The following is a 23,970-nucleotide window of genomic DNA, read 5'->3' as shown; positions in this document are numbered from 1 at the left end:
GCTGTCCCCACCCCCCAGGCACGGGGACACCGGGGGGCCGCGCCGGCCCCCGAGGCTCCGCTGCAGCGGGAGCTGCCGGCCAGGCTGGGGCCGGGCGAGAGGTGGCCGGTGGCCGCCGCAGCGGTGCGGGAGCGCCGCTTGTTTTCGCACCTCTCTCGAGATGCAGCGATTGCTGAAACCAAAGCAGAAAAAAAAAAAAAAAAAAAAAGGCTGCGATAGCTGTCGGGGGAAAGCCGCGTTTCTCCTGACCCCCCGGTTTTGGGGTCCCTGTGTCCTGGGTCTTCCCCCCCCGCAGCGTGTCCTCCAAGTTTGTCCCCGTTTCGGGGGCCTGTGCCCCCCCGCAGCCAGCCCCGGGTTCCCAGCCCGGCAGCTGCGGGACTGGCAGGGCGCGGAGAGCCGGGGGTACCGCGGGGGCAGAGCTGCCGGGCCGGGGGGGCGCGGGGGGCGGCATAGGCAGGGTCTCCTCTGGGAGGGAGCAGCGGCTCCGAGTGCGGTGGGTGGAAGGCGGAATGTGGTGGTGTGGTGCTTTTGCTGTTGCTCGGAAAACATTTCTGTGAGAAACTCCTTTTGCACCGCTTGCGGCTCCTGTAGGGAAGGCGGTTTTCTCTTGTGCAGTCACGGGCTGGCAGCGGTCGCCAGCCAGGGGAGAGCTTGGCTGCCCCTGGTCGAGAATTAAAACTCTTTTGTGTCGTGAAATGTTTTGATTTTTGCATCAAGCGCTCTGCACCTGCGGAGAATTTTCAGCATTTGCGCTTTTTATTGGCGTATCTTTGAGATCAGAACCAAATCTTATGTTTAATTATTAATTTCTGAATATTTCCAATCCAGCTCGCAGAGGACATGCTCGGAGGGGTGGCAGTGACAGCGCTGCCGAACGAGCCTTTAACCTGGAGCCTATAAATTGCTGAAGCAGCAGCCAGTAAAACAGTTGTGGCTAATTGTAGCCTGACTGTGTTCCCTCTGCGCTGCTTCTGCGGGAGCCGGCGGGGCACGTTAAATGCAGCTTTGTAGCTCTCGGTGCTGCTGCTACCACAAACCCCTGGTGACAAGGTGAAGTGCGCCAGGACGCGTTCCTCCCCATCCTCGGCGAGACGGGGCTAGGAGCTGCTCTCGGCATTTTGCGGCGTGAGTTTTGCTTCTGTTTCTTGGGGCCATCTGAAAGCAAATCACCTGGCAAAGGCAAACCCACAGTTTGCTCCAGGTGGGTACAAAGCAATTCTCAGTCCCTGCCGGGAAGAGGCTGGAGAGGGAAAGGTTTGTTGGGGAAAGGTGTGCTGAGGAGTGGGCAGGGGCTGGGGGCTCCCGGGGTGGCGAGGTGGTGGTGGTGGAAGGAGCAGGAGGGGAAGGAGGGGACCAGTGGGACTCTGAGGGTGTCAGCGGCTGGGGGATCCGCAGTGCAGGGTCCAGGCATCAGGGTCAGGATGGCAGGAAACTGGGAGTGGGAAGGTTGGGCAGAGGGAACAGGGAACTGGCTGGAGAGCTGTCCGGGAGGAAAAAAGGGAGTGAAAAGCTGGAGAGGTAAAGAGAAGGCTGGGGTGCTGGGAGAGGAGAGAAGAGGGTTCCTGTGCACCAACTCCCTTGAGTCTGGCTCAGCTGCTGCAGGGGTAGGGGACAGGCAGCGGTGCGCCGCACATCCCTGCGAGCAGCGTGACCGTGTTGCGGGTGAAGCATCCTCGGGGTGGAGGGACAGGAGGCAGTTACACTAGGGAAGGTGTTTTCCCCCCAGCTGGGCACCGTGCACTGGGAGGCTGGGGCTGAGGGAGCCCTGTGTTCCTCCTTTGTGGTGCAATTCCTGAAAAAAATGATAGCTTTGGGATGGAGACCTGTCTATTTTCACCCCAAAATTATTTTTAAAATGCAAGTTCTCCCTGCCCTAAAAACATCATCCCCTGTCATGCTCTCTTTTGTGTGACTTGGTTGCCTTCCCACTGGCTCTTTCCAGGCTTTTCTTGTCGTGGGTGAACCCTGTGCACCTTCCTGGGGTCAGAGGAGGGCTGCTGTGCCTTGCCTTGATAGCACAGAGTGCACAGCGTGATCCTTGGGGCACGGGGAAGAGCCTTGGGCCCCCCGGTGCTTCCAGCCACGCCTGGGCTTGTGCTCAGAGTCCCGCGTCCAGAGGAGAGACCTGCTTTCCTTGGCAGCGGAGCTCAGCTTATCCTGGAGATGGGGCAGGTTGACTCTGCTGAGCCAGACCTTGCAGGGAACTGTAGTTTCTGGTGCTAAACAGGGGAGTTTCTCCTTATGGTCATGGGTTGTGCCCAGGGTGATGCAGCGGGTGGAGGATGGACCCCTGGGTGGGCAGAGAGGGAGACTGCAGGACATTGTGCCTGCAGCTGCCTTGGTTTTTGGTGGAGTCACTCTCTGCAGGGTGGTGGAGACAGTAGAGAGGTGCCTGTGGGCTCCGTGACACTGTAGGTGTGGCTGCGCTTAGGCAACAACCAGAGCCCAAATGCTGTTTCACCACTGCCTCCTCTGCACCATGGGGTCTGTGCTGGCTACTGCTCTGCCAGGCTGTGCTGGCACGGACCAGGACTGCTCCAAACTGGTGGCCCACGGAGACTGGCTGCTTTTGGGGAGGGAAGGGGGTCAGTTGTGGGAGGGTGCTCTTGGGCATCTGGGCTGAAGCCTGGTCCCTGGCAGGGCTGAAGAGGCATGGCAAGGATACTGGTGGTCATGCCAGAGTTCTTGGAGGCCAGGGGGCTACTGAGCAGAGAGGCAGGTGTGCTGGCCAGTGGGCTGCAGGGACTCTTGGGATCCACCTTGTATATTTTTGTTAACAGCCTCTGCCCACAAACTCTGCCTCTGCTGCTGAAACTTGCTGAGGAAACGGAGGTGAGAAGCACTGCTGGTGGCTGGAGTTGCCCCACTAAGCAGAGATAGAGATGTGGGGCACAGGGGGACCAAGAGTGAAATACAACCTGACCTTCAGGAGATGACAGAGGAGGACAGTCTGGGTCTGCTCATCAGGGGCAGGGGAATGTGAAGTCACCACTCTTAAATCTTTCTAACATTGCTGTGTCAGATATGAGAGGACTTGGTGGAAGGTGGTGGCCCACTGCATAGTTCTGGCCATCACTGTGGGAGTCAAACTAGAGCAAATCCCCAGAAAAGTAAGAGAAAGGGCCAACCTGTGTCTTAGGAGGACACAAAGAGTGTGAGTCTGGTGCATGGTGGAGGGGTGTATGTGGTAGGTCGGGGTGGGTATGTGCCTGGTTGGGATGGAGCCACACAGGATTGTGTGTGGTGTGATGGTAGGGCTGGGAGACTCGTAGCACGGGGTGAAGAGGTGGGTGGGAAACCAAGGCTCTGGGTCCTGGTGAAGTTCAGGGCTCAGCAGGCAGGGGAGGTGCCCTGCACCCAAGGACCAGAGCCTTGCCTGCCCCATGGACAGGCTGTGCTTTTTAGATGTGCCGGAGAGGCTGTGGTGGGGTCTGTACTTCACTCTGTCTGTAGGGTGTGTTCAAAATGGGTCTGCTGCTGGGACTGCTCCATGGTTCCTGCTGGGCCTTGTATCAAAGACAATATTTTGTACATATGGAGAATTGGCAAGGAGGCAGCTCTGTGGTAGATAGGGTAAGGTTTGGGATCAAGGGTTGGTTTTTTTTCACAGCGGAGACCAGAGTCAGAGCCAGCTCTTCCCTGCAAGTATGGAGAGTGCCACCAGTTGCTCTGAGCCTCCAGCCATCCCCTCCTCTTGGGGGGGCACAGCCTGCGGGGCCAGATCTGGCTGGCTGGGCAAGGCAGGCGGCTCCTCGCTCTGCAGGGCAGGCCAGGCTGTCTGCGGACGAGCGAGTTCTGCGGGAGATGTGGAGCTGCCCTGTGGCCTCTGCTCCCTGGTGTGTGTGGCGTTGCACGCATGGGGAGCATGTGTCCAGCCTTAGAGATAAGAGAATATTGCTTTCTTGTTTTTGAAGATTGAATCTGTCCAGAAGTTCAGATGGAAAACCAGCTGTGTGTGACAACCGGCCAGAATCTCACACCTGAGCAGTAACTGTGGTAGAAAAAGGCTGTTATTGATAGATAGGGGGGACCTTCCTAAAACTCTGGGTGTCTGCTGGGATGGTATTCCTGAGTACAGGTGCTCCCATTGACTCTCTTCTCCTGGCCATAGGGCCTTCTCTCAGACCTAGGGGCATTGTGACAGCTGCTGAGATCTAAGCGTGCTGAGCACAGGGCTGTTGGTGACACCATTTGAGGTGTCCTTTTACTAATCAGGAAGGAAATGACTGACATGCTCTGACATGGACTCTTTGGAGACATCCTGACAAGAAAGTGCTGAGTTCTTCAAATGGTGATAACATCACTGTGAGTCCAAATACTATCTGCAGTAACTGATAATGCTTCTGAAGGACAAAGTTCTGGAGGCAGAAAAGGGCATGTTTGCAGACAACAGAACCAAGATACAATAAAAAGAAAATTTTATTGTATGCAGGGGCAGTTAAAAAACAGCAGCTCCTGTGGAGCGTGGAGCTGTAGGACGTTGCCTTAGAAGACCTACACTACAAATGACTGAAAACTAGAAAAACAAAGCTGCCACAGGGAGGAGAGGTGGAAAGATTGCAGACACAGCTGGACTCCTGGTCCTGCAGCAGCAGGGAATCGCTGGATGCAAACGGCCCAGAGCAGCCCTGGCCAACAGGCCCAGCTCAGTGCTGCAGAGGAAGGCAAAAAAACCTCCCAGGGACTTGTACCAACCTGTCCAGGAGAAAAAACTCCTGCCTGATCCCAGAACTGGTGAGTGGCTGTTCCTGGAGCATGTGAGCAAGACCTGCTGCTCAGAGCCCTGGGGCTGCCATGGCTTCAGTACTGCCAGACCCCTTCCCTCCTCCCCTGGAGGCATCTCCAGACTGGTTGTGTCAATGAAGAGACAGAAGTCATCTCCCTGGGAACAGAGCACGTCCTAGATGTCCCACTTGGTCACCATGAATTCCAGTGGCTTCTCAGAAACCTCCTCAGATATCTTCCAAGTGCTCTCCCAGGTTTCCTCCAGAGCCTCTGCAGAGCGCTGCAAAGATAGAGAGTTCAGCTGTGGTGGAGATCTGTGTGGAGAGGACAAGCCTGCTGATCCCTGCCAGCATGCCAGTCCTGGAGCCTGCTGGACCCATGGCAGAGAAGATACAGGCATTTCTAGCTGTGGGATGGAGTAAGTCCAGGCAGTGGTGCCTGGTGAACCTGTCCCCAGCAGAAATCAGGAGGTCTGGCTGACCACAGGATCCTGAACTACCTGGGAGACTGGAGGTTGGTTGCTGGTGGTGGCAGGATGCTCCCATTGTTGTCTGGTTACCTTGGACTGATGGTCATATTCTTGAGCCCTTAGACCTTGGGAACCTGAACTGTGTCCCCAACAGCCCCAGGGCTGGCTTGAGTCTGGCCTAAGAGGAGGATAGGGCAGAGGAGGAGGTGCAGCTGTGGGAGGACCAGGGACTGTGCCCCTGCAAAGCCTTGAAGCTCGGAGGTTGTAAGACCCAGAGGTGTTTCCTGTTCTGGTAGCCACAACCAGGATCCCCAGAAGCTGGCAGCTGCTCCAGCATCTCTGACTCCATCCTCAGGCCCCGTGGGCCCATGGTCCACCCCAGTGCAGGCTCCCTTTTCTGGGAACCAGCAGTGGGTTGGCACCACAGCCCCTGCCCTTGCACTCACCAGCCCTCTGTGCAAGGACATCACATCAGTTGCCTTCTCGCTGACATTGGGAGCCCCCTAATCACTGAGGAGAGGAGATGGGAGAGGAGGTGAGATGTGGGGCCAGGGCTTGAGAGGAGGGATTCAGTGGGGTGGGGAGGGGATGGAGCTGCCCTGCGAGGTGTCAGGACACCCCTCGCAAGAGAGCATGGCCGGGGGATCAGGGGGAACAGCAGTGGGCCAGGGGTGGGGACTTGTGCTGGGCAAGTGGGAAGGAGACGAGAAGCAGGCGTCTCTTCTCCCCTCTCCCTCCAGTGGCACTTGGGGGTCCCTTGTCCAGGGCCAGCAGGCCAGGGGCAACCTGGATCAGGACAGTGTCTGTAGAACAGTGAGGGTGCAACCAGAAGCTGAGCAATGGGATCTGGAGGAGCCAGGAGAGACCATGGGGGCAGCTGGTGTCACATGCACCAGGGCCACAGCAGGTGAATCATGGCTGAAGGGACCCTGTGAACAGTGTCATGAGTGTGTCTGTGCTCAGTGCTCCACAGGCAGAGGTCTCCAGCTGACATCCCCAGATGGAGCTAGCTTGGATTGCAGACTTGTACGTCTGGGAGATGCCCATGTCACTGGGCATGGTTCGGTGCTCAGGCATATGCCAGATTTCTAGGCAGGCAATACGGATTTATTCACAGCAGCAAAACAGATGCTGACTCTGAAGTGCTGTAGCTGCATATGATGAACCTTTGTGTCCAGGTGATAAAATGACACTGTTTCAATAAACATAAACTAATGTTCAGGGAAAAAAATATTAATTATACCTACAATGTACTATATACTTGTATACTTACCACCTTACCATCTGGAATAGATTTTGGAGTCGCAGCAAAGCATTCAATTAAAGCAGGAGCCTGGGGCTCAGCAGCAAGCAGAGGGGTAAATACAGTGCTAATAACAGCATTGTCAGTACTGTGCCATCTCTCAAAAATGGTGCAAGCTCTGGATCCTGATCTGTGCATGGCTTGCCCAAACATGTCAAGAAACATGGGTTGAAGTGTCACGGTGTGCCTGCCTTGTTCTTGCCTGCTCATGGCACAGAAGTGCTGTTGGCCACTGTCAGAGGTGGACATCTGGGCTGAGCTGCATGGCCCTTCTGGTTTTATATCCCTTGCCCGCAGTGAAAATTTGATGTTGCAATGTCGCAGTTTTATTGGTGTGCAGTGGAAGTGCTTGGGGTTAGTAGTGCTGGATTATTTTCAATGTTTCTTCTGTTCGGGAGCAGGGTGGTTTCTCCGGTGGTGCGCTCTCAGGCCGTGCTCTCTGAGTGACGCTGGAGTCCCGTTTTGCAGACAGCCTGTTGCAGGGCTGATTCCCCATTCACACGGGAGTTTTTAGAGATGGGGTAGTATGTTCCTCAGAACTACAACAGTTGTCTCATATTTTGATAACCCACTCCTTGTTGCCTTCTTTGAGCAGATGCTGAAGGTGTTCCTGTACAGCAGTGAAGCACAGAGCATTGTTTTGTTCAGGGAACAGGTTATGAGCTGGTTTACTGAGACATGAACATCAGCCACGTGACCTTGTATAGGTCAGTGCATTACTCTTCAAGAGCTAGCAAGGTGTTACTTGCTAGCTGGGTTCAGTTACATAATGTTGTATATGAGCTGATTTCCCTTTCCTAACAGAAGATTTTGGGCGTGACTCCTGCAGGATTCAGATCTGGATTGGTACCTCTGGATGCTGCTAGTGGTGACACAATCCCGCTGTGTCTCATGAGTCCGTCTGGTAGGGCAGGCTGGTGCCTTTCTGCAACCAGAAAAGTTTTTGTCTGGTTAACACCAGGAGTGGCGGGGGGGACACCCAGAAACGTGCACTGTGCCCTGCTCTGAGCTGCTTTAGGAGGCTGTGGGTGGCTCAGTCAGCCTGAGCACAGCGGGTGCCTCTGAAGGGCCTAGGGGGGACCATCAATGGGGAAATTAGGGGATGTGAAAGTGGGCCTGAGGCGGTGGCTTCAGATTGCCATCTCTGAGCTCCAAACAAAGCAAAGGCATCTCAGACAAATGGCTGATATTCAAGGAGAGGAGCTCTGACATCCTCCCAAAGTCCCCTGTAAAACTAGCCAGACCAGCTGGAAACCAGTCCCACCAGCATCTCTGGGGGTTTGGAGAAGATCGAGGCACCCTCTGGTGAGGCACATTCGGGAGCCACCCTTCAGGCATCCATCCCACCGCCTGCCCGAGTGCTTGGGGGTCCCGGCTGTGATCCCTGACGTGCAGCATCCTGAGGGTTTGCTCGATGCAGCCTGCCCGGAGCATCGCCCTGTCCTGCCGGCAGGAAACCCGCAGCAAACGGCTGCTCCGGGCTTGCAGGGGCTTTGGTTTGCCCCTGAGTTGGTTGTGGGGATCAGCTATGGCAGACCTGGGAGTAGGCTGGCTGCCTTCCAGAAGAAAGCCCAGCCTCTGTGTAGGTGACAGTATCCTCGTTTCAGTTTTCTCCCTGCTCTCCTTTGTGTGCCTCCCGTTGTCTCACTGGCACGTTCTGCTCACAGCAGTATCTCACTTTGGTATGAACTCACTTAGGTGCGGTCTTACTTTCCTATCTGGCTTGATGCTGAAGATGCCCTGGATGCTCCCCCCAGCTCATGCCCTGTCACCTGCTCCTCTCTGGCACTCACCTCCCACCTCCTTTTCTGCCAGCCTTTGCATGGTATTTTATTATATGTTTTGCACTAAATTATTGTCCTGTATCACTGATACATGAATGGCTTGAGACTGATGTGTGATACAAAGCCATTTTCCCTTTCTTCCCGACAGTTTTGGCAAGGGGCCATAGAGCAGTTACTGCATGTGACTTTTCTGCTGTGTTTTTCCCTGGTGCTCCCAAATCTTCCCTGCATTTGTGCACCTTCTTACATGGCATTTGTTTGCATTTGCTCTTGCATGAATGTTGGCGTGAATGCTTTCCTTGGGTGCTTTTGCTCTTGTGAGAAGAGCTCTTGCCTCTTCCCTGCTCCACTGAATGTTCCCCCTTTGTAAATGAGCTTGTTGGTGGTTGCACACACGTCTGATTGCTCTTTGTAGTCTGCGGACAAGCTTGTGTGTTTTCCATCCTATTACTCGTCTGTGCCAGACTGGTACCCCTCAGTGACCATTATCAAGTGTCTGTGTGTCCGTTTTGCACGACACGCGGCAAGGCACCACTCTCTTGTTCCTCTATAGCCCAAATTATTCAAGATACTTCAGGCTTTGAAGGTGCTTCTGCAATACATGTGGGACTTGGTGGAGGTCATGCCATGCAGGGCAGAAGGGGAGTATGAAGGTTTGCAGGAAGGAATGTGCCTGTTCTAGAGGGATATACCTGAGAACGTAAGGGTACGTGTGGATAATTTTGAGTTGGTGCTTAAATAAAGGAGAGAAATTGCAGTGCTTGGCATCTGTCTCCTGGCACTTCTGCATTTTCTTCTCATTGTAAAGATCTTGAGGCACTTTCTAAGCTGCAGAAAAGCCTACTTTGCCTGTGTTAAAATATGCTTTAGAAATGGTTTTAACTTCCTGCCCAGATCAGAAGACTTTGTAAAAGATATATGGCAAAAGCATAGTAAATCAGTTCAGTTACAGGTATGAATATGTAAAATTAATTAAATGTTCTGGTTTATTGCCAGTTGTGTTGTATGAATTTTTGCTGTTTTCAGTCAAGGAGTATAAATGGAAAGGTTTATCCTAATTCTTTGTCTATACTAAATCTGAGAGCACTATCAGTCAAAGCTAATGAGATTAACACAACTTGAAGTGGACGGTTTGCCTGTCCCGCTTAAACATAAAAAAATCGTGTCTTAAGAGTGTAAAAAATTGGCTTTTGTTGCAAAATGGCCTGACACTGAAAACCCTTTCTCAAATAAATAATTGTTCCAAAGTGAATGGGATTTCTGCTGGAGTGAGCATTACTGGATAGGGGGAACTTTCAGGACCAGACAATCAAGTAGATTTCATTTTTCCATCACTTTATCATAAAAGAAAAAAAACCTGACTGAAATGTATTTATAGTTTAATCATTGTATTTGGGCTGTGACCTACGTGCTTAGAGATTTAATTCCCAAAGGCAGGACTCTGGAAAGTTATTAAAGTTTGAACATAAATGATGTGAGGGTTTTTGTCATTTTAAACTTTGAAAAGATGATTGAATTTATAAACTTCATAACTGAATTTACTGGTGACTCCCAGCACGGTGACCCCAGTGTTACGTTTTCCCCTTGTCACTCGGGTCACGGGGGGTGTGCGGGGCTGGCTGTGACTTGCCCCTGTGCTCCGTGTACCCGTTGTGCTCGTGCTGCCCAGCTCCTGCCTGCAGCTCCTGGCACAGGCAGCAGCTCTCGCCGGCTTTCCCTCCGCTCCCGGCAGCACCCGCCTTCCCTGCCGGTCCCAGTTCTCATGGAGCTTTTCTACCCAGTGCAGGTTGTGAACGACGCCTGGAGCCCGGGACGGCCCGAGCGGGTGGTTTATCATGCGAGGATGTGCCCGCACCCTCGCTGACCTGCCCGCTGTCCCCGCTGCCTGTCCTGCCCAGCGCCATGGGAGGATGCTTCTCGAAGCCCAAACCAGGTGACTGCCTGCTGGTGCCGTGCCCCCATCCCGCCATCCCCATGGGCAGAAGTAGGTCAGAGGCAGTGGACGCTGGCCAGGGGAATGTTATTTCTCAGCGCCCGCAGAGAGGATTACCAGGCCCGTTAATCCCCCCAAATTCCTCAGCGCTCTCACTGCCAGGCAGGGAGCTGTGCAGGGGCTGCAGCGGTGCCGGGTGGTGGGCAGGCAGGAGGAGAGCTCAGCCCACACCCTGCAACCCCATCCAAACAGCTGCCGCCAGCTCTTCCCCATCCCATCCCCTCGTACCCCCACCACCCTCCCTGCTTCTGCCTTCCTGCTGTGCGCCAGGGTGGGTTTGTATAATGGCCATCCCCCGTCCAGACGTGTGTGGGTCCAGCATCTTCCTCGCTGCCGTGGCTTTGCCACTCACTGGCCAACCCTTAATTTTGTTCTCGTTGGAAGGGACTGATCAGGGAAGGAGCGAGACCACCTACTGCTTGATTTCTTGGTGTTTTCTCAGTCCCATCACCCAGGCAAGGTCCTTCTCCACTCTCTGGATTTTATTTTCTTGGCGAAGCTTCTCCATGCATGCTGCCTCCAGGCAGCTGTAGGCACCTGGACATTAAGGATATTCCCTTGCCCTGTGTGCTCCCTCCGCTGCTGGGCTGGGTGGGCCCCTGCTCTTCAGCATTTGAAAAAGGTGGGCTTATATAGGAGAGGAAGGGGCTGTGGTGCAGGCTGCATAGGCAAGCTGGCTGAACGAGGGAGGGCTGGTGTGGAAGTGTCAACGTTAAGCCTTGTCCTGAGCCCCTGTCAGCAGCCTGGGCACGAGCAGGCACCGCGTGGTGGCCGGGCTCGTCATACCTGGCAGCACTGGCATCGCACCGAGGCTGGCGCGGTCGGCGTTGCCGAAGCTGCCTTTGAGGAGAGCTCCCGTCCTCTAGCTTGCTTTGGTCACCTGAGAGGGAGCTGAAGGACCACCCTGTCCTTGTTGCCTGCTTGTGCCCAAGTGCAAGGGGAATCAGATAGTCCCTCTGGTCCACCAGGTCAGCCAGCATCCATGCACACAGCCTTTGTGGGTCTTTGGGGACCTTTTATTGGCACTTTGTCCTCATTGCCTCAGGCAGGGGGGATTTTGGGTTGAAGGACTTGAAAGGTCAGGGAGCGATACAAGCTGTGTCTGCAACCCACCGAGCAGGCACCGAGTGAGGTCCTCTGCCTTTGCTTTGCAAGGCACAAGGAGAAAATAAAGGTGGTTTTCTGCCCTTGGCCTATACTGTGATGATTTTGTAGGTCATTGCAGTGCTGAGGTCATATGGCATTGGACTGAACTTTCTGTGGTGAAAACCCATGCTGTTTATATCCTTCCCTGAAATGTTTAAGGAGTGAAAACGCATCCAGGAGTAAATGTCGTTGTTGACTAAACTTGCAACAAACTCTGCTGGCAGTTCCACTTTATTTTGTATTCCATCAGCCAAACTGTGTTTAATCTTGGACCAGTGGAGGAATAAAAGCACTCTGCAGGCAGATTTCCTGAACTGCAGATTTTCATGTCGAGGCCTATTTGCATAGCAGGGCCAAATGACTGAAAATGCCATCCTGTAATGTAACGTGCTCTCTGCAGCTCTGGTTTTGATTAGCAGTCTTCAAAGGCTTCTGACAAGCCTTTCCCCAGCCCCTGGTTAGCACACCACTGACTGTGGTGCTTCATCTCCGTGGTTATAAAACCAAATGCAGGGAGGTAAACATGGATTTGCAGATACCAATTGTTCTGGTAAAGAGGTCTCACAGACTTTTTATGATATTTGTCACTCCCATTTCTTGAGGGAACTGTTCACCCATCAGAGCTAAGTAGCGCACTTTCCTATTTTTAAAAATCCACCTATTCCCTGTACAAATGAGAAGCAATCATGCAGGGACAGAACAGAGCTATTTTCTCCATCAGTGCTGTTTTGACATGAAGGCAATATTTCAGATGCAGCCTGAAGTCAACAGAATTTATTTAGACACTTTTGAAAGATGTATATGAGGTCCTTACGTTCTCCATCTTATATCCGAGAGTCCCCCTGAGCACCCTCAGCACTTCTCGAGATAACCTTGACATTGCACACACATTGCTGTGTGCCAGGAAGACCTTTTGATGAGCAGATCACTGGTATAAGAGCTTTGGGGAGTGGAGTCCTGCAACAGTAATTAACTATGCTGGCTGTACCAGAGGCCAGTCCCAAAGTCTGGCTGCTGCTGCAGTGCCCGACCCCATCCTGATATTTAAGTGTTTAATTAAGAGCTTATGTTCAAGCGGTGAGGTAATCTTCTGTTGTCTCTAGTGCTGCAGTCCCGTGATGCCAGATCCTCTTCTGAAGGCCCAGTTCTCAATCTCTGCATAATTTTTTTTCTCCATTTTTCCTCTGGGTGCGTGATGCATACGCAATGAGCTGCCAGCTGGCAGTCTGCGTGGGATCCCAGCACCCGCTCCAGGAGAGGCAGCCGGGTCAGGATGATGGGTAAAGGGAACCATCGTGCGCCAGCGACTGCTCGCTGTGAGCTGCAGCAGCACATCTCTGCACCAGGCGTGGGAGAGCAGCTTGCAGAACCTATCAAGTTCTGATTATTTTTCTTTGCACTCTCTGCTGGGCTCAGCACTTGATGGTGGGGCAGAGCAGCAGCTCTGGCACGGCACGGCACGTCATGTCTGTGGGTGAGCTTTGCCCTCGCGCAGAGGATGCATTTGGCTCTGAGCAGGGAATGTGTCCCCATCGTGGGGATGCTGCGTGCTTCTCGAGGGGGTGCCGTGGGCTGTGTGTCAGCCGTGGGGTGGCAAGGCCCACCTCCCGGTGTTTGGGAGTGTGGTGTTTGCTGAATAGGACATCTGGAGAGGGAGGGCAGAGCCAGGTACGTTGGATGTGATGGTTTTGTCTTTAGCTCTGTCACTTTTAATAGAAACAGTTTGGATTCTTTTTGAGACCACCTAAAGTAGTTGTCATCGAGGTTTGCAGTTATGAGGCAGCGTGAGTGAGCCCAGGGGATGCCTGGGGAGTGCAGCTCTGGCAGGGCAGGGCGAGACCCCAGACATGTCCCACAGTGGTGGATTTCCCCTGTGCTGGCTGCAGGAAAGTAAACCCTTCTGGGGTAAACCAGGCTTTGTGGCTGTGCCCACCATCCCCTGCTGGTCCCTCCATCATTCACTACCCTTGATACTTTTCTGGCTTCCACTGCTGTTGGAGCTGTTGGCACCGTAGGTCAGTACAAGGCTGTTCCCTGCCCTCAGTGCTCAGTTACCCTGTGCCTGCAGCCTCTGAGCAGCAAACCCCGAGCCATCGGAGGGTTCTGTGTTTGGGGAAGGCAGACGCTCAGCTCTTCCTTCTGCTGGCCCTGCTCCTCCATCCCCTATGACCAGGCATCTTCAGCTTACCTAGACTCACCCAGATTCAAGCCAACTCTTGGCTCATGCCAATTCTCTCTGCCCCAGCACTGGCACACTAATTCAGTATTTTTCTTGTTTCTACTTTTTTAAGTATGATACTTTAAGTGGCCTGATACCTGTAGTTTAAATTTAGCCTCTAGAAGGCCACTGAGCCATACATGGGAACCTAATCCTGTAGTAAAGAAGTCTTGGGTCATTTAATTGCTCTAGTTTTTTTAAAATAATGACCATGGCCCTGCACTGCAGTCCAGACACCCTCCACCTGCCAGCACCCTGACCAGGGGTCTCTGCCAGCATTTCCAGCCTCATGTCTCAGGTACCTGCCTAACAGCAGGCAGAGGCTTTGACTTTTCCCACAAGGCTGTGAACGGCAATGGAGAAGGAATAGATTTATGGGAGATGTAATGGGGTATTAATGACCGACTGCCAGGTGTTAATGACATGAGGCAAAGCACAAGAGCATTGTGGGCACAATGTGAAAAAAAAGCCCTGAGCCAACTGTGATCAATGGGGTCAGGATGTTGTTCGTGGGTGTGCATGTAGAGGTCCCAGCAGTGCTCTGACCTAAAGGCTGAAAACCTGAGAGGAAAAGAAACCCCAACAATTGGGTCAAAATGCATAGTCTTGACAAGAGTGTATTTTAAGCAGTTCTATGATCTTGGGGAGCTGACTCAGGATTTTTGAGTACTAAGAGCTGGCAGTGCTGAGGTGTATGTGGATGTGCGGTATTAGCACCTGCTAATGCTCAGCTGTTTCATCTGCTTTTTTGTATATTCTCATAAAATACTTCCAGCCCTGGCCTTCTGATATTTCATATATGTGTGTTTATATAAATATAGATACAAAATACATATATATTAAAAATAAACATGAAGACACAAAAACACATGCATACACGTGCATATGTATGTAAGTGATGCTGGTGGCAGAGGACAAGCAGGCGTATCTCTATCTCTAGATGCATACATATACATGCTCGGAGAGCAGCAGTTGCTCTGACCTGGAAGCTACGTGTCACCCTTGTTCCCACCAGCCGTGGATGGGGCAGCAATGCTGTGTGACAGTGGTGGCCTTGGCTGGTCCCTGAGGAGTCAGCCACCACGCAGATTTGTAGGCACGTGCCTAAAACTTCCCAAACAGCTTGATTTAAAGTCGGGAACCTCTTCTAGCAGTTATGGAAAATGACTGTCAAAGGGATGGAGCACGCTGGACCCAGCCACACCGTGCCAATTGGATTTCAGAATTAAACTTGGGTTTATAAATATTTTGTTTAAATATAATTTCCCCTGATGGCAGTTGCAGCAGTTTGCTGGATCAGCTCAGGTGCCACTGAGCCCTGGATTCCTGGAGGGATCATCCCCTGGAAATGCAGATCTCTGGCCAGAGGGACACCCTTGCAGGGCCAGGGCGAGGCGAGGAGGAGGAGAAGTGGGGTTAAAGGGTCAGGGATAGGCAAATGGGAATTGCCCCTCATGGAGGCAAGTGGGGAAGTATGGGGCCTGAAATAGGAGAGGGGAAGACTTATACCTCTTTTTCTTTTCCTCTGGATGCTTATCCAGGAGTGTTGGTGAGCGCCGAGCCATTGTGGCTGGGAACACTGTCAGAGATCTGCTGCTTTTTGCATGTTTTTCTGACCCAGAAAGAAGTGAGGAGCTCAGAGCTAAATTTCCATCTTCATCCCTGAAGGTTCATATGCCTGTGGATCAGCAAGCACTCTGGGTGCTCACCTGACCCAAATGTTGTTTGGAAAGCAAAGCTCTGGGGCAATGGGCCAAGCGAGAGATGGGGGTTGTTCCCGCGGGGTGGATTCACCATTAGGGCTCGGAGCTGCCGGCTCCGCCGGTGCCGGCCTGGCCTCCCCCTGCACCGCTGCCCAGCTCCGGGGTCTGGCCACAGGGATGTGTAGCCATGGTCGCTCCACATAAGTGTCTGACTGACTGCGTAATCGCGTGGAATGATCCTCCTGGTTCTTTGACCAAAAATATTTCACAGGGACTGGCATAAATGGATGGTGGTTGTATTCCCTAACTCTATCCTGGAAAATTCGTGTCTGCTTTTCCAAACACCATAGGAAAACAGTGGTTATGGAAAGCAGCCTCTTTGCTGGGTACCTGCAGGGAGCTGGGCTGCTTCTCTAGAGTTCCAGGAATGAATTTGCTCATAGCAACGTTTGTTTGTTTGTTTTTTTTTCCTAATACATGGTGCTGGGCCTCCTAGTTTGCAATAACAGAACAGAAGTTCCCATCTTCTGTTGGTTCAGCATGAATGCACAGAAGATTGCTTTACTGGATCTCTCTGTCAGAGCCCCCAGTGAATCCTGCCCTGGTGAGTGCGAGGATCTGGCACTTTGCTGAAAAGCTGCCCTGTCCCCTGCCCTGCTGAGCTGGCACAAAAAGCTGAACCTCACAGGAGTCTTGAAATAGCCGCTTGCCACTGGTGCCTGGATGGCCATGGCACTTGCTTTTCTCCCTTCCTAAATGAAAGACCTTCCCCCTGACTTTTCTTCCATCGTCCTCTCAGTGGACTTGCAGTAAGTGGTGTGGGACAACAGACAAAGGTGGGAAGACCCACCACCCTTACAGGGCTCATCCCACTCTTCTGGGGCACACTGTTCCCCTGTTTTTGCTTTTCTTTAACCTATTTAGGTCATGAGCTTTAATTTTTATCTTCTGCACAGCTTTTCCTGTTCATGACATTTATAAGACAGGGAAAGCTCAGCAGTCTCCCATTTGCTTGAGACACTTCTCCAGTCTCCACACCCCTGGCTCGCTATAGAACTCCACTGGAGTTTATTATAAATATTAATGGCTTTAGTTTAATGAAGTCCCTAGGATCTAAAGTGATTTTCTCTTTATGATGTGAGAGCTGACTTCCTCTGATGCTCCTGCATCCAGCCTGCTCCCCCTGGGCACGGGGTGGGGTGGGGGTGTGTGTCTGGATGGGTGCCTGGCGAGGCTGGGTGAGCTCAGATGAACACCTGCATGTCTTCACCTGGGGGTGGCCAGGAGAGCCCCTGTGCTCTCCCCCTGTCCCTGTGTGGGGAGGGGAGGACTGGCAGCACATTCTGGTCGAGGCAGAGGGAGGGTGGGGGGGAATGGAGGGGCAGCACCCTGGCTGTGCCTTGCCAGGGACTGCCTCTCTCCCTTGCTGCCCGGTGGCAGCACCCAGGGTGGCAGTGGAGCCAAGGGGGCCCACTGGCTTCGGTGTCCCCTCTGATGGTCAGGGGCATGTGCTGAGCTGGCGCAAACTTCTCCTGTGTGTCCCTGGGTCCCCTGGTCCCCAGACCAAGGATGCTTTTGTTGTCAAACCTGTCAGTGTGTACACCTAAGTAAAGCAGACAATCCTTGCTTTTCTCACTTGACGCTGAAAATTCACTCTGTGCTAAAAACCTCATAAAGAAATAATTTTGGCTGTTTCTTGTGCCTTATTAATTGATCTCCATCTAATGAAGCAGCTTTATACACCATGCAGTGTTGGCTTTCTCTCTCAGTTATTGTTATCTACAAAGAATTAAAGGGATTTCTAAAGTCTGTCTGAGCCCTAGAAGCCTTGGTGTGCCTCACATTTAGCTGCCTGAAGCTGTTTTTCACTAAACAGGACAGGAACTGTGACTGAGGGATTGTTTTGCACCAACTGCTAATGTCTGCTTCCAAGAATATGTACTTTATGCATGCAGAGGTGCCCGATGGAGAAAGAGCAGTGGAATAATGGGCTTGAGTAATCAAGCCAAGTTTGATATTAAGTCTTTTATCTTCCCAAGTGAGCCAACAAAAAATGAGTCTTCTGATGTCTATCAGACCCTTTCAAACTCCAGGAAAGGAGGGAGAGGCAGAATGGCAGCAAAACCTCCGGCTTCATTTTAATGAAGATTTCTGTTTGTTCCTGCAGTTGAAGTGAAAATTGAAGTTGTGATACCTGAGAAGGAGAGAAGCAAGGAGGAGATGTCGCCCAATGGAAAAGCCAGCCCCCTGATCTACAAAGTCAACGGGACTGCCCGGCATTATCATCTTGAGGAGCATCCCATTGCCAGCAATCCCTACCACAACCCAAAGGATGTGGTGGAAGCGTCCGTGTGTCATGTGAAGGACCTTGAGAATGGACAGTAAGTGCCTAAAATTTTTGCAGGTAAAACTTGAGAGACCTTATAACCCGAACCAAACCCTGTTCATTAGAGTTTCTGGAGATGATAATTTAACTTAGTAAAATAATTTTTTTTTTCATCTTAAAAAATGACACCATAGACAAGTGACAACTGTTTTTTACCAGAAGGTCTGCTGTTCCCTGCATGGTCAGCTCTGTGACTCTTCTTAGAAAGATGTGATGTTCTGTTGCATAATTTCTCAACAGGCTCTGCTCAGCTTGTATTAGACAATCCTGACATTTTTTAATAAATTTATAGCCTTAGTTTTACAAAGCAGCATGAGTAGCGCATGGGTGGAGCTGATGGGGCAGATCGTGTGCTCCATCGCTTCTGCGGTGCTTTGTTCTAGCCAAGCCCATCTCTTTCAATTTGCTCTTTCACCAAGAATGCAGTTTTCCAAATTTCTTGCTAATGGCAACACACTTCAGCTGTGTACAGTTTCACTACCCTGATTTAAGAGTTTTCTGAAGTCTAAAAAGCTCCCGTCTCAGTCACCATGCTCTACAGGCTGGTGTTTCTTTTTTGGGGTAGATGTGCCTTATCTGCAGCATGTTCTGTTGGTCTGATGGTCAACATCTCAGCAGGCTCTGTCCTTGCATAAAAGAAAACATGAAATAGCTTTTATTCCAATAAGGGAGTGATGTCAAGTGTGTGGGACATAGCAGGAGTCTGGCAGCGATCTGCTTTAAATCGAACTTGAATTACTTGTGATAATCTAGAATAATGTATGTATTATAAGCTACTTTGTGCTAAACTTAAGGGACTTCATGGGTTATAAATTCTTCTCATTAGGTAAGTTCATCCAGGAATAAACTGTTTTTTAGTTTGTGATGGGAATTTACATGCTATGCCCTTCTATAAAGGGATGCACCAGACTTTGATGGATTAAATCTTCACGTAATGAGGTGTGGTTGAGTCTGCAAGCTCTGCTGCAGCTCAGGGAAGTGCTGGAGGGCCATCAGGACCTGGAGGCAAATGGCCTCCTCCAGTGAGGGGTGGGGGTGAGAGATGCACTGGGCTGGAAGGCAAGCACAGGGGCTGTAGTGCTGCTTCTGAGAGGTGATGGGCAACCCACTGCCTCCTGTGCAGGCGAGCAGTGACAGCAAGGCTGGAGAACAGGGGACCTGGGGCAGAGCACAGGCAGTGACTGGGCTTGCCTTGAGGCTGGGGTGAAGCAAAAAAGGGGAGACAATCCTGGAAAATAGTGGTTGCACAGGAAGGGTCCTGTTCCAATGTCAAGACGTAGCCTAATGGCTGAACACCAAATGTTCATGGAGCCAGCTTCTGCTGACTTTCTGTTTGGGGTGTTACTAACCAAGTGTGCTCTGCTTTAGCGCCTGAGTGCAAGAAGAATGTTGGAAAATAAGAGCTGTGATAGATATGTTGACTGGAAGGCATGTGGTATAGTAGATGAAAAGATTCAAAATGCTCTGCTGGTCATGGGGAAGGTGAGGACGGTTTGGGCTGCAGTCTGTGAGAACATACCTGGGTGCAGGTGTGGCTGTAGCAGGGAGGTCTTCAGCTAAAGCCAAGGCTAGAAACTGGCTTCAGTCTGGAAACTGGGCTCACGCTTCAGCCGTGTGTGTATCTAGCTACTAAAATGTGCAACCAAGTACAGCAGCAGACTTGCCATCACTGATATTTTAAGTTGAGAACAGCTTTTTTCCAAGCAGGCTGAGTCTAGCTCAAAAGCGATGTGCTGCAAGAAGGTCCCATGGCTTGTGTAAGCAACAGGCTGGACCAAAGGATTCTCTTCTCTGATACCTAAGAGGGATTTTCTGGGAAGCTTCTCTCAAGGAGTGTGTTGGGCAGGGGTGTGCATGGGCACAGCAGCAGTTTGGGGCACTGGCACAAGGGTTTGGGCACCTCTATCTTGTGTTAGGGGAGTCTGTGAGCACAAAGTACTCTTCCTACCCACCCTTTCTATTTTTCTGGTACTAAGATGGTCTCAGCAAAACTTACCAGAGATACTGGAGGATAAACTCTGGTGCTGCTGTAGCCAGCCAGCCTCCCAGCAGGCTAACTGGGGGAAGTCAGTGAGCTGCAGACAGAGCCCCAGTGCTCTCTCCGCTCCTGAGCAAAGGTCCTTTGCAGGCCAGAGCTAGTTTTAGCTGGTGCTTCCCAAGCGGGGAGTGGAGTGGGACAACAGGACAAATTCCCAACTGAGTAAATAGCTCAGTGGGGAGCAGCACAGCGTAAATCATCCTCTCGTTGGCTCTGGAGTGAGTGTGGGATGGGGGAGCCTTGCAGGTGCTGTGTGCTGCCTTGAAGACACCAGGTCTTGTTTTTGACTCTCAGATCACCCAGTTCCTTGAGTAAGTGGTAAACTCTTTCACTTATCTTATCTTCCTATAGAGTTATGGCTGTCATTTAACTGCAGGTTTTATCTGAAGCACTTCACAGCTGAGGAATGCAGCAGGACTTGTACTGCTCTATTCCCCTTGTGCTGACAAAAGATCCTCCAAGTGCCAAGTGTCCTACATGGGGAGGGAGCAGAGCTGCATTGCTCGGGAGTGGGGCTGTCAATTTACTGGGATCATATGGCTCCCTAGGGCAGGCGTGATGACCTCTGCTGCTGTTTTCACCAAGGTGGCAAGGAAATCTGCTGTTACTCTGGGTGGGACAGTTGATGGCAGGTGAAGCGGGAACCTGCGCAAAGATTTGTCCAAGGCGGGTTTGAAGGTGTTACAGGGGTGCTGGTGGACTAAGCCCTGGTCTCATTTCCATGGCTGTGAAGCAGAAAGTGATGTGTCTCTGTAGCCTGGGTGCAAGTGATAGGATAGAGTTGGGATGTTACCCAAAGAGGAATGAGCATGCAAAGTGAGTCCCATTGTTCTGAGACCTATGACACATGAACAACATTCAGGGATCACACATGGGCCAGCAGCTTTCTTGAGCACATGGGATTTGCTGTGTGCACAGTGAGGTATTCAATTCACCAAATGCAAGGTGCCAGGCTTTGCTGTAGAGACGGTTCCCTTCATGCAGTGAGAGCAACCAGGGTTTCCAGATAAACATCAAGTTGTGCGGGGCTTTCTATCTGGAAGAGGGAAAGTTTCCAGGGAACAGCAGCTCTGCACTTGGCACCCCGCTCTCTGCTTTCCTCATGGTTAGCTGAAGGGCTCTGCTGTAGGGAAGCAGCTGCTGATAATTGCATTGGGAAGAGGTTCAGTGCCTCACACAGGTCCATGGATTGCACAGGCTGTATCGGGGCTGTTGGTTGGAAGGGGAGCACCTGAGTGGTGAGAAAAGGCGCTGAGGACAGGACATGTTGGGATGAAGAGCTGGTAGAGACACACAGTGAGAGAGCAGAGAGTAAACATCTGCTTAGTGCAGCGCAACATCATTCTCACTTAAGAATGTTGGGGCTGAAAAGCGACAGAAGTCCCCTGGCAAAGATCTGGGCAGGTGGAGGAGTGGGGGGTCTCAGCACTGGAGCCTCCTACATCCCAATCTCCACACTCTGCTGAGATGAAAAATGGGCAGCCTCCTGTAAATTCTGAATGGTTGAAGGTCAATGGATAGTGCAACTGCCCAGAGTAATGCATCTGCTTAAATGCAGCCTGGTTCTGTATAGGGTCTGCAGGGCTTGGAAACTCTTGCAAACAAAAACAGATGCTGCAGCTGCATTGCAAACAGCATGCCCGGCCAGCAAGCAGAGCAATGGAGCACAGCTGGATGGATGCCACTGGGCACTGGGGGGGAGGCATGCCATGCCTGGGGGGCCCTGGGCAGCCGGCTGCTGTGGGCAAATGAACCCACTGTTCAGGGATGCTGCACCCACGCTGCAGCCGGTGCAGAGGTGTGTATCACTCAGCACAGCCCTGCTGAGCTGGAGGGCTGCAGACCAGCTCTCAGCCTAGCCAAGGGAGTTAGAAAGGATTTTCTAAAATGCTGCTTTCCAGCACAATTGGCATCATTAATCACTCATTCAGCAGATGGGGATGCTCAGTAGCTTTTTCTGTCTTTGCAGACAAGGTACATGATCAGCAAAGAGATGGTTTTGGCTAGGACAGGGGTGGCTGGAGCCTCAGCCTGGCTTAGCTTGTCAAGGACCAGGTGCCTGCCACAGGTGTGACCCAGAGAGCCCCCAAACTGCAAAGCTTTTTGTGTAAAGGATTCCTGCTGTGCTAATCATGCTTTTGTCCAGGGTACCACACAAGCAACTGTGGTCTTTCAAAGAGCACCTGAACCTCTCCGGGTGCATAGCTGGAGGGTTAAGTTGGCTCCTATGCAAAGCCAGGGCTGAGTGCCAGCAACAGCAGGGAGGCAAAGCCCCTCTGTGATGCAGAGCTGGGGCCAGCAGCCAGAGCGGGTGTGCAGGTCACGGTGTGAGCTTTATTCTGCAAAAACAGCTGAGGGAAACAGCAAGGAGGTCACACATAGGTGTCTGCTCTCCTGAGGGATTTATCAGGAAAAGATGACCCACGTTGTTGACCCTGGGATATGGCCAGGACAAGAGCACAACCCCCAGAGCCGCAGGGAGGCAGACCCCAAGGCCAGAGTATGCCAAGGGTCAGAATTGCCTCTCCTGGATTTCAAGTCTCAGAAATGTGTTTGCTTTGAGTGAGCGAACACAAGCTTGGCAGAGACCTGCTGAGCTGCTGGGGCCAGGAGGGGAGGTGATGTCGCTGTAAAACCAGCTTGGCTTCTTGGTCCCACTCCATGTTGAAAAGCTTTACTTTGACCCCCCAGACTTGGGTGGAGACCACCAGCCGCTTCCCGAGCAGCTGGGGAGGAGCTTTAGGCCACCTCTTGGCACAGTGATGGAGGAAGAAGCTGCCACTCAGTGGCCTGGCTTGGATGTGCCCCCGGCTGGAAGCAGTAGAGGCACCTCCAAAGCTGCCTTGGTGACAGGAATGACCCACACCTGTGAGTCACCTGCAGCTGGTGGTGAACAAGTTGAAGGACGGTGGGAGCCTGGTGGAACCAGTGCTGGGTGCAGGGTGATGGGGTGGTGTCCGCTGCCAGGCAGATGCTCTGCCATGTCTTTTCTGTGTTCCTCCTCCCCAGGATGCGGGAAGTAGACCTGGGCTGCGGGAAGGCTCTGCTCATCAAGGAAAGCGGCGAATTCCACGCCGTGGGACACAAGTGTCCCCACTATGGGGCTCCGCTGGTCAAAGGTCAGTCTGCATCACATCCGAGGAGTCTAACCAAGGACATCAAAGTATTGGCAAAAGTCAGCCTGGTGTTCACGTGGTGTTCATGTGTGCTGCTGGGTGTGCGGCAGTGCTGCCCCACACACTCAGCATCATCTTGGTGTCTCCTCACTGGAGGAAGGCATGGGCAGGAAGCTGGGGGTGCACAAACCTCCTGGAAGCGCTCCGCCACAGATCTGGTTTGCTGGTGACCCCAGCTTGCCACTGCTGGTCACAGAGCTGGGGCTTCTTTGGGTGACTTTGGAGAACAAAATGGCATGGGCCATTAAATTCATCTTCATTCTTCAGCTGGAACTGAACCTCTCTTGGATGTTATGAAACAGCTGCAGCTCACTGGCCCCATGCAAAGCTCGGTTTTATGGGGCTTTTCATATTGTCCTGTTTGTCAGTTCCCAGCCACTGAGGAGTTAAAAGAATGTCTTAAAGGGGAAAAAAAAGTCACCTTATGATTTTTCAGGCCACTCAGTCTTAAAAAAAACCCACAAAACCACAGCTCCCTGTAAATCAAAATCCTGTTTGAGCTGATGGGATCCTTTCAGTAGCAAAAAGAAATGTTGTGTCCTGGCATTTTCTCAGCACAAGCTTCAGGCAGGTCCCCAGAGTCTCAGTAATGGCATCAGGCAGTGCTGGCCTGTCTGCGTGCTGGAGAAGCGTCTCACCCAAACTGGGGACAGGGTGCACTTTGCTGGAGGTGGGATCCTGGGGAAGACAGCAGACCACCCTACTGAGTGCCCTCTGGGCATTTCTGGCCCAGCAGCGGTGCTGGGTGCAGGGTGCAGGCAACCATGCTCTCAAGCCCCTTGCCTGGGGCTAGCAGCTGGCTGAGCAGGGCACGAGAGCCCCACGCTGGTCTGGTGACCAATGGAGGTGAGAGCCCACCTGCCTTTCAGAGACCTGCAGGCACATCCCTGAGACTGGCTGCTCACACAGGGATCTTGCTGGGGAATACAGGATTTCTGCAGAAGTAAATGCAGGGGCTGCCCCTGCATCCCCACGTATGGTGGGTGATGAGACATGGCACTGCTATTCCTCGGCAAGTGAAGGCACAAG

General features: G+C 52.2%; 1 protein-coding gene across 4 annotated transcripts in view; it reads left to right on the top strand.

Annotated features, from left to right (window-relative positions):
* The first annotated feature begins 509 nt into the window (after nt 1-509).
* AIFM3 (AIF family member 3) overlaps nt 510-23,970 on the top strand; it is a 50,662-nt gene continuing 27,201 nt past the window's right edge. For all 4 annotated transcript variants that reach the window (XM_074921371.1, XM_074921370.1, XM_074921369.1 and 1 more), the window contains exons 1-4: nt 510-1,125; nt 10,063-10,214; nt 17,509-17,722; nt 22,775-22,884. In XM_074921371.1, the coding sequence (XP_074777472.1) occupies nt 10,184-10,214; nt 17,509-17,722; nt 22,775-22,884 (355 nt within the window). In that variant the 5' untranslated portion in view covers nt 510-1,125; nt 10,063-10,183. The remainder of the gene's footprint in view (nt 1,126-10,062; nt 10,215-17,508; nt 17,723-22,774; nt 22,885-23,970) is intronic.

Source organism: Athene noctua, chromosome 17 (assembly GCF_965140245.1).
Source record: "Athene noctua chromosome 17, bAthNoc1.hap1.1, whole genome shotgun sequence".
NCBI classification, from domain to species: domain Eukaryota; kingdom Metazoa; phylum Chordata; class Aves; order Strigiformes; family Strigidae; genus Athene; species Athene noctua.
Note: the sequence above shows the minus strand (reverse complement) of the source record. Positions and strands in the feature narration are given on the sequence as shown.